At 42.6% G+C, this 13,587-nt stretch overlaps 1 protein-coding gene across 1 annotated transcript in view; it reads left to right on the top strand.

The window, feature by feature from the left end:
• The window catches only part of LOC129815251 (phosphatidylinositol 4-phosphate 3-kinase C2 domain-containing subunit beta-like), a 64,770-nt gene extending 58,021 nt beyond the window's left edge, over positions 1 to 6,749 (top strand). Inside the window, exons 28-32 of the mRNA XM_055868866.1 lie at positions 1,394 to 1,511; positions 2,978 to 3,065; positions 5,378 to 5,484; positions 5,612 to 5,740; positions 5,952 to 6,749. Of these exons, the coding sequence (XP_055724841.1) occupies positions 1,394 to 1,511; positions 2,978 to 3,065; positions 5,378 to 5,484; positions 5,612 to 5,740; positions 5,952 to 6,143 (634 nt within the window). The 3' untranslated portion in view covers positions 6,144 to 6,749. The remainder of the gene's footprint in view (positions 1 to 1,393; positions 1,512 to 2,977; positions 3,066 to 5,377; positions 5,485 to 5,611; positions 5,741 to 5,951) is intronic.
• The last annotated feature ends 6,838 nt before the right edge of the window (positions 6,750 to 13,587 follow it).

The raw sequence follows: 13,587 nt of genomic DNA, 5'->3' as shown, positions 1-13,587 counted from the left end.
CACTAGTGCCATCTCTGGGTTGGCATTATGCCCATTATCTTAACAAACGTGATGGTATGAGGGCCAGATTGGGAATTTCGCCAGGACACCGGGGTTAACACCCCTACTCTTACGATAAGTGCCATGGGCTCTTTAGTGACCACAGAGAGTCAGGACACTCGTTTAACGTCCTATCCGATGGACGGCACCCTACACAGGGCAATGTCTCAAGTCACTGCCCTGGGGCGTTGGGATATTTATTTTTAGACAAGGGGAAAGGGTGCCTCCTACTGGTCATCCAACACCACTTCCAGGAACATCTGGTCTCCCATCCAGGAATTGACCAGGACCAACTTTGCTTAGCTTCAGAAGGAAGCAAGCCAGCAGTGGGACGCAGGGTGGTATGCTGCTGGCAAGTTACCTTAATAGAAAATGAGTCAAGTAAAAGTGAAAGTCACCCTAAAATACTACTTGAGTAAAATTCTAAAAGTATTTGGTTTTAAATATACTTAAAGTATCAAAAAGAAATGTAATTGCTAAAATATACTTTAGTATCAAAAGTATAAATAATTTCAAATTCCTTATATTAAGCAAACCAGACGGCACAATTTTCTTGTATTTACATTTTTTCTCCCCAATTTTCGATCTTGTGTCATCGCTGCAACTCCCCAACGGGCTCGGGAGACGAAGGTCGAGTCATGGGTCTTCCCGAAACATGACCCGCCAAACCGCGCCTGCTTAACCCGGAAGCCAGCCGCACCAATGTGTCAGAGGAAACACTGTTCACCTGACAAACAAGGTCAGCCTACAGGCGCCCGGTCCGCCACAAGGAGTCGCTAGAGCGCGATGATCCAAGTAAAGCCCCTCCAGCCAAGCCCCCCCCTAACCCGGATGATGCTGGGCCAATTGTGCGCCGCCCTATGTGACCCCTGATCACGGCCGGTTGTGATACAGCCCGGGAAAGAACCAGGGTCTGTATTGATGCCTCTAGCAGACCGCTGCGCCACCCGGGAGCCCCTCTTGTATTTTTTTCAATTTACGGATAGCCAGGGCACACTCCAACACTCAGACATCATTTACAAATGAAGCATGTGTGTTTAGTAAATCCGCTAGATCAGAGGCAATAGGGATGACCAGGGATGTTTTCTTGATAAATGTGTAACTTTGACCATTTTTCTGTCCTGCTAAGCATTCAAAAAGTAACGAGTACTTTTGGGTGTTTGGGAAAATTTATGGAGTAAAAGGTACATTATTTTCTTTAGCAATGTAGTGAAGTAAAAGTTATAAAAAAATATATATAGTTGAGTAAAGTACAGATACCCCCAAAAATATCTTAACTAGTACTTTAAAGTATTTTCCTTACTTTACACCACTGCCTTTGATGCCCCCCCCCCCCCCCCCCAACCCCCCCCAGTTTCCCCAGCCGTTTTTTGATTGGGCGTTCTCGAGGAGAGGCGATGGCTGATAGGAGGAAAGACGAGCTCAACGGATACGTCTGGCATCTGGTGCACGCTGCGCCCGAGGTCGCCCAGGTAACCAGTCACCTCCGACCTTTGGTTCAGGCACTCAGTAACCCCTGTTGTGTCTGCCATTCTATTTTAGGGTCTATTTAAAGCACTGTGTTATCACTATATTCACTAGACAAGTGGTTCTCAAACCTCTTGGTTCCCCCAGACGTGATTCCCTTACCTGATTTACCTAGTCAGGCGTTGACTCTGTTCAATCAGGTGTGCTAACTCTGGAATAGATCAAATACATGGAATGACTGGGTGTCCCAGAGTACAGGTTTGAAAACCACTAGACTGACCATGAATGTCATCCTAATTCTATATTAACAGTTAATTTTTAATGCAAATTACTACCGTTGAAATCTGAAGTTTACATACACTCTGTTTGGAGTCATTAAAACTTGTTTTTCAACCACTCTACAAACTTCTTGTTAACAAACTATAGTTTTGGCAAGTCAGTTAGAACATCTACTGTGTGCATGACACAAGTAATTTTTCCAACAATTGTTTACAGACAGATTATTTAACTTATAACTCACTGTATCACAATTCCAGTGGGTCAGAAGTTTACTAAGTTGACTGTGCCTTTAAACAGCTTGGAAAATTCCAGAAAATTATGTCATGGCTTTAGAAGCTTCTGATAGGCTAATTGACATCATTAGAGTCAATTGGAGGTGTGCCTGTGGATGTATTTCAAGGCCTACCTTCAAACTCAGTGCCTCTGCTCAAATACTAATTGAATGTATGTAAACTTCTTACCCACTGGGAATGTGATGAAAGAAATAAAATCTGATATAAATCATTCTACTATTATTCTGACATTTCACATTCTTAAAATAAAGTGGTTATCCTAACTGACCTAAAACAGGGAACTTTTCCTAGGATTAAATGTCAGGAATTGTGAAACTGTGTTTAAATATATTTGGCTAAGGTGTATGTAAACTTTTAAACTGAATTGTTACTGTATTATTTATATAACTGCCAGTTATTTGTATGCACGGACACAGGCTCATTAAAGTGGAGGCAGAATGATCTGTGTGGAGTCAAGTCTACGTGGTTGTGGTTTCAGTATGACTGGAGAGTTTCTTAGAATTCAGCTCCTTCCTTTTAGAAGAAGCCGCATATCAGTGTTACAGCCTTAGACATACACACACAATCTGTCAGGGCGGGTACTGTAGTCACTTACCAGAACTGTCCTGCCTCTGATTGCTGGCAAACTTCCCTCTACTGTATCTCTAATAGAACAGTTTGACATCACACACACACAGCTCAACTTCCATGTCAAACTTAAACACAAGCTAGAACTGCTAGCACTCCCATTTCTTTTTTTCAGTTTGGAAATAGTGCCCACAGTGTTGGTGTGAATTGATGTTCCACCTAGGAATGAATTAGGTCTCGTGGAGGTGTCATGTTGTTTTCTGTCATTAACTGAATGTACGTCCTCCTCCTCTTCCCCTTTCTTTCTGTCTCTCTGTATCTCTTTATCTCAGTGTGACCTCATCTACACTTTCTTCCATCCTCTGCAAAGAGACGAGAAACCTGGAACAGTGGTGAACACACTGCAGAGCAAACCTGCAGGTACACCCACCCACCCACCCACAGTGTGTGATGCATCAGGTGACTCGCTGAGAGGAGATGGTTATCTATTGGAAGCCTGATTTTAACAAGATGTAATGCACAGCATATAGCTACAGGGTTAACTTTATCACTTTCTAAAACAAACAGCCACACCAAGCAGAGTCCAATGTATAGAGCCCGTGACACACTCTGTGTCCTTGGCCACCGGAATAGTAACCTATGTGATAACGTAACCAATCATAGACATTTTACATTTTAGTCATTTAGCAACGTTCATGGGTTAGAGGTTAAATGGAACTCCAGCTTTCAATCTGGCTGACTGGCGTTCTAATGAAGATGTATCTACAGCACATAGTATATACAGTGGGGCAAAAAAGAATTTAGTCAGCCACCAATTGTGCAAGTTCTCCCACTTAAAAAGATGAGGCCTATAATTTTCATCATAGGTACACTTCAACTATGACAGACAAAATGAGAGAGAAAAATCCAGAAAATCACATTGTAGGATTTTTTATGAATTTATTTGCAAATTATGGTGGAAAATAAGTATTTGGTCACCTACAAACAAGCAAGATTTCTGGCTCTCACAGACCTGTAACTTCTTCTTTAAGAGGCTCCTCTGTCCTCCACTCGTTACCTGTATTAATGGCACCTGTTTGAACTTGTTATCAGTATAAAAGACACCTGTCCACAACCTCAAACAGTCACACTCCAAACTCCACTATGGCCAAGACCAAAGAGCTGTCAAAGGACACCAGAAACAAAATTGTAGACCTGCACCAGGCTGGGAAGACTGAATCTGCAATAGGTAAGCAGCTTGGTTTGAAGAAATCAACTGTGCGAGCAATTATTAGGAAATGGAAGACATACAAGACCACTGATAATCTCCCTCAATCTGGGTCTCCACGCAAGATCTCACCCCGTGGGGTCAAAATGATCACAAGAACGGTGAGCAAAAATCCCAGAACCACACAGGGGGACCTAGTGAATGACCTGCAGAGAGCTGGGACCAAAGTAACAAAGCCTACCATCAGTAACACACTACGCCGCCAGGGACCAAATCCTGCAGTGCCAGACGTGTCCCCCTGCTTAAGCCAGTACATGTCCAGGCCCGTCTTTTTATTTATTTATTTATTTAACCTTTATTTAACCAGGTAGGCAAATTGAGAACACGTTCTCATTTACAATTGCGACCTGGCCAAGATAAAGCAAAGCAGTTCGACACATACAACAACACATAGTTACACATGGAGTAAAAACATGAAGTTTGCTAGAGAGCATTTGGATGATCCAGAAGAAGATTGGGAGAATGTCATATGGTCAGATGAAACCAAAATATAACTTTTTGGTAAAAACTCAACTCGTCGTGTTTGGAGGACAAAGAATGCTGAGTTGCATCCAAAGAACACCATACCTACTGTGAAGCATGGGGGTGGAAACATCATGCTTTGGGGCTGTTTTTCTGCAAAGGGACCAGGACGACTGATCCGTGTAAAGGAAAGAATGAATGGGGCCATGTATAGTGAGATTTTGAGTGAAAACCTCCTTCCATCAGCAAGGGCATTGAAGATGAAACGTGGCTGGGTCTTTCAGCATGATAATGATCCCAAACACACCGCCCGTGCAACGAAGGAGTGGCTTCATAAGAAGCATTTCAAGGTCCTGGAGTGGCCTAGCCAGTCTCCAGATCTCAACCCCATAGAAAATATTTGGAGGGAGTTGAAAGTCCGTGTTTCCCAGCAACAGCCCCAAAACATCACTGCTCTAGATGAGATCTGCATGGAGGAATGGGCCAAAATACCAGCAACAGTGTGTGAAAACCTTGTGAAGACTTACAGAAAACGTTTGACCTCTGTCATTGCCAACAAAGGGTATATAACAAAGTATTGAGAAACTTTTGTTATTGACCAAATACTTATTTTACACCATAATTTGCAAATAAATTCATAAAAAATCCTACAGTGTTATTTTCTGGATTTTTGTTTCTTATTTTGTCTGTCATAGTTGAAGTGTACCTATGATGAAAATTACAGGCCACTCATCTTTTTAAGTGGGAGAACTTGCACAATTGGTGGCTGACTAAATACTTTTTTGCCCCACTGTAGGTATACAGTCACCTATCTCTGCAGATCCAGCCCTCCTTGCTCCCTGGGCCTTCACACATAAACACAATACATGTACACACACCTCCTGCCGCTATAAACACACACACACACTCATACTGTATAGCCTTATTAAAATCCTACATTGAGACAATAATTCTGCTATAATCACATGCTCTGTCTCTGTTTGTCTTTCTTCCCCACCTGCAGAGATCTGTTGGGCTCCGGTCTCAGGCAAAGTGGTAGGAGAGGTCAAGCTCTCCATCTCCTACAAGAGTGACAAGCTCTTCATCATGGTCATGCACATACGAGGCCTGGTGAGTGTGTGTGTGCGTGTGCATGCTTTCTGTGTGCGTGTGTACTTTGTAATGGTGTTGAAGACTTCTACTGTAGACTGTTATTTTAGATATATACTAACTATCCTTCCTCCTGTGCATTTCCTAGCAACCCTTGCAGGAAGGGACAGACCCTGACCCCTATGTCAAGCTGTACCTCCTCCCAGACCCCCAGAAAACCAGCAAGAGGAAGACCAAGGCCGCGCGCCGCACTTGCAACCCCACCTACAATGAGATGGTGAGACCTAGTTGATGTGTGACTGTGTATGTAACTTTGTGTATCTCGACTGTCCCTGTAGCTGGTGTATAACTCTGTGTGTCTTCTCTCTCTCTCTCTTTCTCTCTCTCTTTCTCTCTCTCTTTCTCTCTCTCTTTCTCTCTCTCTCTCTCTCTCTGTGTCTCTCTGTGTGTCTCTCTCTGTCTCTCTCTGTCTCTCTCTGTCTGTGTAGCTGGTGTATGACCGTATCCCTCGCGGAGATCTGCAGCAGAGGGTTATCCACCTACGGGTACTGGGGGATGGTGCATTCTGGGAAAACACCCTGCTGGGCGAGGCCTTCATCCCCCTGAAGACTCTGACACCTGGACAGTGCTGGGCAGACTGGCACCAACTGGGCACGCCCACCACCGACTCCACACACTGAGTGAGAGAGAGGTGGAGGGTGAGAGAGAGGGCGAGAAATTACTAATCAGGTCTGTGTGTGTGCACGCGCATAGGTCTGTTCAGTTGTGAGAGTTGGTCTGGTTTAATTCCCCCAATGGGGGTGTGTGTTGACTCCTATCATGCCCAGTGGGTGTGTGTGTTGACTCCTATCATGCCCAGTGGGGGTGTGTGTTGACTCCTATCATACCCAGTGGGGGTGTGTGTTGACTCATATCATGCCCAGTGGGGGGGTGTGTTGACTCCTATCATGCCCAGTGGGGGTGTGTGTTGACTCCTATCATGCCCAGTGGGGGTGTGTGTTGACTCCTATCATGCCCAGTGGGGGTGTGTGTTGACTCCTATCATACCCAGTGGGGGTGTGTGTTGACTCCTATCATGCCCAGTGGGGGTGTGTGTTGACTCCTATCATGCCCAGTGGGGGTGTGTGTTGACTCCTATCATGCCCAGTGGGGGTGTGTGTTGACTCCTATCATGCCCAGTGGGGGTGTGTGTTGACTCCTATCATGCCCAGTGGGGGTGTGTGTTGACTCCTATCATGCCCAGTGGGGGTGTGTGTTGACTCTTATCATGCCCAGTGTGTTTGTGTGGGTGTCTGTAGACTCACCGACGGTCAATCGTCACTGGACACTGTATCCATGGGACTGTACTATATGGACTTATTGTTAGGCAGGCTGGCCTCTGACCACCATAAAAAGGGATAACTACGGACCATGTGACCAGAAGGGAAGATTACCAATCTGTATCTCTGGTGACTCTGACTACCAGAATACCTTTTTCTGGTAACAACATGGCCTCCCAAGACCAGGTCACGAGGACCATGGGAGGAAGCAGAAGGCATTGCTACTCATTGAAAACATGGAGAGAATCTCAATTGCATACTCCTCTTGTCCTCTCTCCTCATCTCCTTCTCTAAACCCATTGGATGAGAAAGCCAGAGGTCCCTCCCCTCTGACCTTCTCCTCCAATGGGTTTTGAGAAGTAGGTGAGGAAAGAGGACGCGAGGAGTATGCAATCGATATTCTCTCATGGACCACATCTTTATCTAGGGCCAACAGATAGCCGTCCGTCTTTTCGCCTGATGAAAAAGACTTTGAAACAGGTTTAGTCCCCTTGGAAGTCATGTATTTCAAAAGAAAACTTTAAGTTTGGTTGTGTGGTATATGTATATTTTCATTTCTGTGTACCCCAGAATTATGTAAATTGTGATATGTGAATTATGTTGGGTCAGTCTTTCTGATTTGAGAGAGGGAATGAATGCTTTTGTACTGTTGTGGTGTAGAGATGTACAGTACCCACTGGACCTGCCTATGGTATGGGTCTACCCAAACACGTTATGGTGTGGGTCTACCCAAACACGTTATGGTGTGGGTCTACCCAAACACGTTATGGTGTGGGTCTACCCAAACACATTAAAGACTCTTTTTTTGTCCACTCAGTCAGTGACTGTAGCTACTCTACTGTAGAACTTGTTGGACCGTGTGTTTGTGTCTTCCATTGTTGAGTAGCTGTTGTTAACCAAGCTGTACCTAAGCTTCATTTGCCTATTTGATAATCGCTATTTGCATTTCAAATGTCTTTCAAATGTCTATTTTTAGCTTTTATCAATACCTTCACTAATATTTTTTGCATCAGTGCTTCTACACAACACATACGTGAATGTTGGGAAAATCTAACTGTTTGCTGGGGCCAGAGATGCACTGTATATCACAAAGAAAATGCTCTTTCAAACACAAAACTGAAACACCATTTAACTGCACCATTAACTGAATCCAGTGGACATATTGCACTTGGATTTATTTCTCTTGCATTTTTCACTTACATTGGACTTTCATGTTGTTTCAAACTACAAAGGGATCCTGCCTATGTATTATCCAGTACTGTAGCTATAATAGAAAACACAACAGCACACTGACAGGATAAGGGCAAAACAAGGATTGTGTGTGTGATTTCATACATACCAGGGAAAAAAACTCAACTACATGTACCTACAGCAGCATTGCTCTACCCATTTGTATCTTGTCTTTGGGAAGTGATTTGTCATTTTCTTCTGTAAGAGGCTTACACACTGGTCCTGTTTCACTCTGGCAGACAGACACTGTGACCTCTCGCAATGTAAAAAGTCACTTTTCATTGGAATAAACTGCTTGTGGGCAGTGTACTATATCCACACATAATCAATGTCTTAATTCACAGGTGAGAGGGAAAGATCAAGATTAACTCATGAATTAGGGCTAGGAGTTTTGACCTGACCAAGAAATGACCTGACCATGAAAAATTGCCAATACCTAGGACCAGGTTAATTCCTGGTCCAAGTCACTTGGTCTGGAAAAAAAACAACTTCTGGTCATATAGTTTCTCTGTGAAGGAAGTATCTCAAATAGAGCAGTTATTGGTAAGATATCATAACATCTTGGTGTCTGACGTTTTCAGATCACAATACAATTACAGACAGGCTAATACAGGTTAAGGCTGGCTTTCATAGGTGCTGAAATGTAACATGTAAAATGGAATATTTAGATACTATTTGGTTTGGTTTCCTTTGACATCACATACTGTTCAGCATACTCTGCCTAGGAGTTACTGACCAGTTCACCAGCCCTGTACAGTTATTTATTAATTTATGTCTGATTTAGCACATGAAGAATTGATAACATGTTTATTTTCCAGTTCATTCATGATTCATAAAGAGCACAGTTTTAGAAACAGGGATAGGTAGTCTGAACAGTTGTGTGTTGAATGACTAGAGGTTCGCCTCCCTGGGGCTAAAGAGCAGTAATCAAACAGCACTGGTATGCCTAACCCGGAACAACCAGTTTAACCACTGAACTCATTCAAAAACAACACATTATTTGACTGCCTTTTGAATGTGTCTGGTGGATATCTGCCTCTTTCTGTTTGGTTTCTAGAACATGAACAACATTTCCTCTGAGTTTCACAGCAGTCTGGATGGCTGCACTGTAGCTTTAGGCTCTGCAGTGTGAAGTTACAAGGTAAACTATATGATGGAAAGAGGACTTTCTCCATGTTGAGAGTGTAGGTGTTTGTTGTGTGCTATAAAGCTGATGACAGACATTGAAGTGAAAGTGTCTGATTTATTTTATGTGTGTCAGTTGTACCACTTTGGGGGAAAGGAGACTTCCTCGTCTCCTTTCCTTTCTGGTCTTGATACTGTAGCTAAGAGGAGAGTCGTATAGCTCTGGATCTCTATACAGTATATTACTCTGGCTAAAAGGGATATGATCAAAATATTGCTCTTGCCTCTCATGTTTAAGTACAGACCAGTGATTATGAATGGAAGGAGACTGGGAAAGGGGTTCATTTGAAGGCATTGGGACTCCCAAACCTAGCCCCAAGCCCCTAGCACCTAGCTGCTATGTACTAAGTGTAGATCTGAAAGGATATGAAGCAATATGGTGATCATTTCACCTAGTTTACCAGGAGGCACCTGTCTAAATCTTTTAGATCTATGTGAAGTGCCTATCTGGTAGGGACTAGGGGTATGGGTCTATTTGGGACTGGGTAAGGGTTTTACCTGGATCCTTCCAGGTCAAGGGACTGAACTCTGACCTCTATCATCCTGGGAAAATGGGACAGAATGTACATTTTTAAAATGAACTGGATCTTGTGTACTGTAAATGTAACGGATGTGAAATGGCTAGCTAGTTAGCAGGTAGCATTTCAATCAGTTACGTCACTTGCTCTGAGACTTAAGTAGTGTTGCCCCTTGCTCTGCAAGGGCCGCGGCTTTTGTGGAGCGATGGGTAACGACGCTTCGTGGGTGTCAGTTGTTGATGTGTGCAGAGGGTCCCTGGTTCGCGCCCGTGTCGGGGCGAGGGGACGCCGTAAAGTTATACTGTTACATAAATACTGAGAATATCATTAATGTGACCTATTTCTTTAATTCAGTATATAGTTCTAGTTGTTTTTCTTAATTTTTGACCATGTTATGTAATATAATTTGCACTAAATATCAAAATAAACTTGAATTGAAAAGACGTTTGTGTATTTTTGTGAGCGTAGCCGATGCGTGTTTCATTTGATGAAAGCCCCATGTAAGATTAAGCCACTGACTCAGAAGCTTTTGTCAGTAACATTCCAAATCATTGCACCATCTTGTTTTTATGGAAATAACATTGAAATATGTCTAATTACAATGGAAACCTAACTATTTGGTTTATCTGTTCATCTCAGTGTAGCTCAATGGCCAGACCCTGATAATCATGTTTACTTTGAGGCAGGGAGGATTTGTCTCAGTCAGTCTGCGTACCTCTGTGTTCCATCACACCCATCCACCCAGGCCTCTATCCTGTCCCCATACTGAGGTAACAATTACATTAGATCAGGCTAAGTGTGAATCACCCTGGGTTAACCTATGTGGGGAAACAAGGCTCATCATTGCAGGAGTGTTGCTCAGACAAGATCTGCTGGCTAAAGCTAAGAGACCACAGATGACCACATAGAAACATAAACACAGATGATGAGAATCTACAGTAGAATATTAATTTGAGCTACAGCAGGAAAATGATCCTGCATCAACAGGAAACATGAATTATGTGGATTATAATTAATGGACATTTTTGTATGGGTTGATATATTTTCGTAAGGGAAAATCAAACTTCAGCCTTTTTATTATAAACCTCAAATACACTACACGTTTAAATGTCCTGCATTGCAGGAAAGTTCTCCTGCAACAGGGTGGACAAATTAAGATCCTACCTCTGTATGGAATTCGACCGCTAGGAGTCAATGCCCCATACCAGTGTTATACTATATATGAGAAAGATTCAAATTACAGTCTGGTATCTAGGCACTCTTATAACAAACTAGGGCCCCCCAACTGAAACAACCAATCAACTGTCGTGTCTTTGGCATCATTAAAAGTGAAGACTGTTATTTTATTAAATCAATTCTCTGGAATTATTATTACGTGATTAAACTAATAATGTAAATGTAATTAACTAGGAAGTCGGGGCACCACGGAAAATCTTCAGATTACAAAGCAATAATTTTCAGAATATAACTCTTCAGATATTTTAATATCTGATCAATTAGGCTTCTATTATGGAATTATTCTTTACCTCACGTCAGTCCCATTCCAAACGTCGTAAATTGTTGCCTATCTGCTTGGACCCAGTCTTTACTATAAATCGTCCATACACCAATTGACTTAATAATTTATTTACTGACTAACTAAATAATCACAGAAATGCTTAAACAAACAAACAGTAGATATGTTACTAACAAATTATAGGTAAGATTCCCTAGTGGGCTAAGCCGATATGACGGCTTGGTGGACAAAGGGAAGTGGGTGTGGACTGAGAGCGGGAAAGACAAAATGGATCACTATACATAGTTGATAATTATAATGGTTGAACGGCTAATCCTAAGCACATGAACGCTCACTCATTCGGGAATAATTGCAATCAATATATATTTACGCCCATGTGTCTTAATCTTCCCTGTTGGAATCCGGTCCGTCTGCTGGAGAGTCAGTTCATCCCAGTCTCTCTCTCTTTCTGTTTCCCTGTTTTCGTGGTTAGAATGGATACTTCAGAGTACCATTCAGAAATGTTCTCATAGATAGATGTTTCAGCAGTTGTCGGTATTCTCGTCTCAGGTTTACATAATTTCTAGCTGCAGACTAGTAATTAGTATATAAGATTTGCTCTTATTCTGTAGCGATCTATAGTCTCAGAATTTAACCATTTCCAGCCGTGTAGCCAATGCTCCACGTGGTATGGTTAGGAATTGAATAACTATTCGCAATCACAGCTCACGCTGTGGGTTTGCTTAGTCTAAACTCAAACCTGTGCTACCTTAGTTTACGCCGAGATATGCGTGGTCTGAAGAGGATTTCCTCAGGAGGGTTTTTTATTTGTAACAGTAGAAAAGGTGATTCTATCACGCCTGATCATGTCTGTGCTCACGGGGGTGGGCCAATGACTTACTTAAACTTTAAAGGGAATACAATTCTCTCATATTAAAGGTTCAACATCGCATTACACCATTTCACAAATAGTTTGATCTTTACTCATTCCTTTTATACAAGAATTAGAAACAAACCCCATAATTGAGAAATGTACCCATTCAGACATATAGTGATGTGTGTTTCCTGTCTTCTCTGAGGTCACCGAATGAAACACTCGTCATACCCGTCCCTTAAGTGTCCACGGACCATTCCTACAAGTGGACATTTTGTTTCATTTTCCCATTTTGGGGATTTAGGAGTTCCGCCACGTGGAAACCATGTGTTTGATGTATTTCATACCATTCCACAGATTTCCCTCCAGCCATTACCACAAGCCTGTCCTCCCCAATTAAGGTGCCACCAACCTCCTTTGATTTGAACCATGCGATATACAATGCCTTGCAAAAGTATTCATCCCCCTTGGCTTTTTTTCCTATTTAGTTGCATTACAACCTGTAATTTAAATGGATTTTATTTGGATTTCATGTAATGGACATACACAAAATAGTCCAAATTGGTGAAGTGAAATGAAAAAATTACTGAAAAGTGGTACGTGCATGTGTTTTCACTCCCCTTGCTATGAAGCCCCTAAATAAAATCTGGTGCAACCAATTACTTTCAGAAGTCACATAATTAGTTAAATAAAGTCCACCTGTGTGCAATCTAATTGTCACATGATCTGTCACATGATTTCAGTATATATATATATACCTGTTCTGAAAGGCCCCAGTCTGCAACACCACTAAGTAAGCGGCACCATGAAGATCAAGGAGCTTGCCAAACAGGTCAGGGACAAAGTTGTGGAGTACAGATTAGGGTTGGGTTATAAAAAAATATCCAAAACTTTGAACATCCCACGAAGCACCATTAAATCCATTATTAAAAATGGAAAGAATATGCCAAGAGAGGGCCACCCACCAAAACTCACGGACCAGGCAAGGAGGGCATTAATCAGATAGGCAACAAAGAGACCAAAGATAACCCTGAAGGAGTTGCAAAGCCGCCACAAGGGAGATTGGAGTATCTGTCCATAGGACCACTTTAAGCCATACACTCCACAGAGCTGGGCTTTACGGAAGAGTGGCCCAAAAAAGGCCATTGTTAAATAGAAAAGTTAGCAAACGCGTTTGGCGCTCGCCCAAAGGCATGTGGGAGACTCCCCAAACATATGGAAGAAGGTACTCTGGTCAGATGAGACTAAAATTGAGCTTTTTGGCCATCAAGGAAAATGCTGTCTGGCGCAAACCCAACACCTCTCATCACCCCGAGAACACCATCTCCACAGTGATGCATGCTGTGGGGATGTTTTTCATCAGCATGCACTGGGAAACTGGTCAGAATTGAAGGAATGATGGATGGCGCTAAATACAGGCAAATTCTTAGGGGAAACCTGTTTCAGTCTTCCAGACATTTGAGACTGGGATGGAGGTTCACCTTCCAGCAGGACAATGACCCT

Source organism: Salvelinus fontinalis, chromosome 18 (assembly GCF_029448725.1).
Source record: "Salvelinus fontinalis isolate EN_2023a chromosome 18, ASM2944872v1, whole genome shotgun sequence".
In the NCBI taxonomy this organism is placed as follows: Eukaryota; Metazoa; Chordata; class Actinopteri; order Salmoniformes; family Salmonidae; genus Salvelinus; species Salvelinus fontinalis.
The sequence above is the reverse complement of the archived record's forward strand: the minus strand, read 5'-3'. Positions and strand labels throughout refer to the sequence as shown.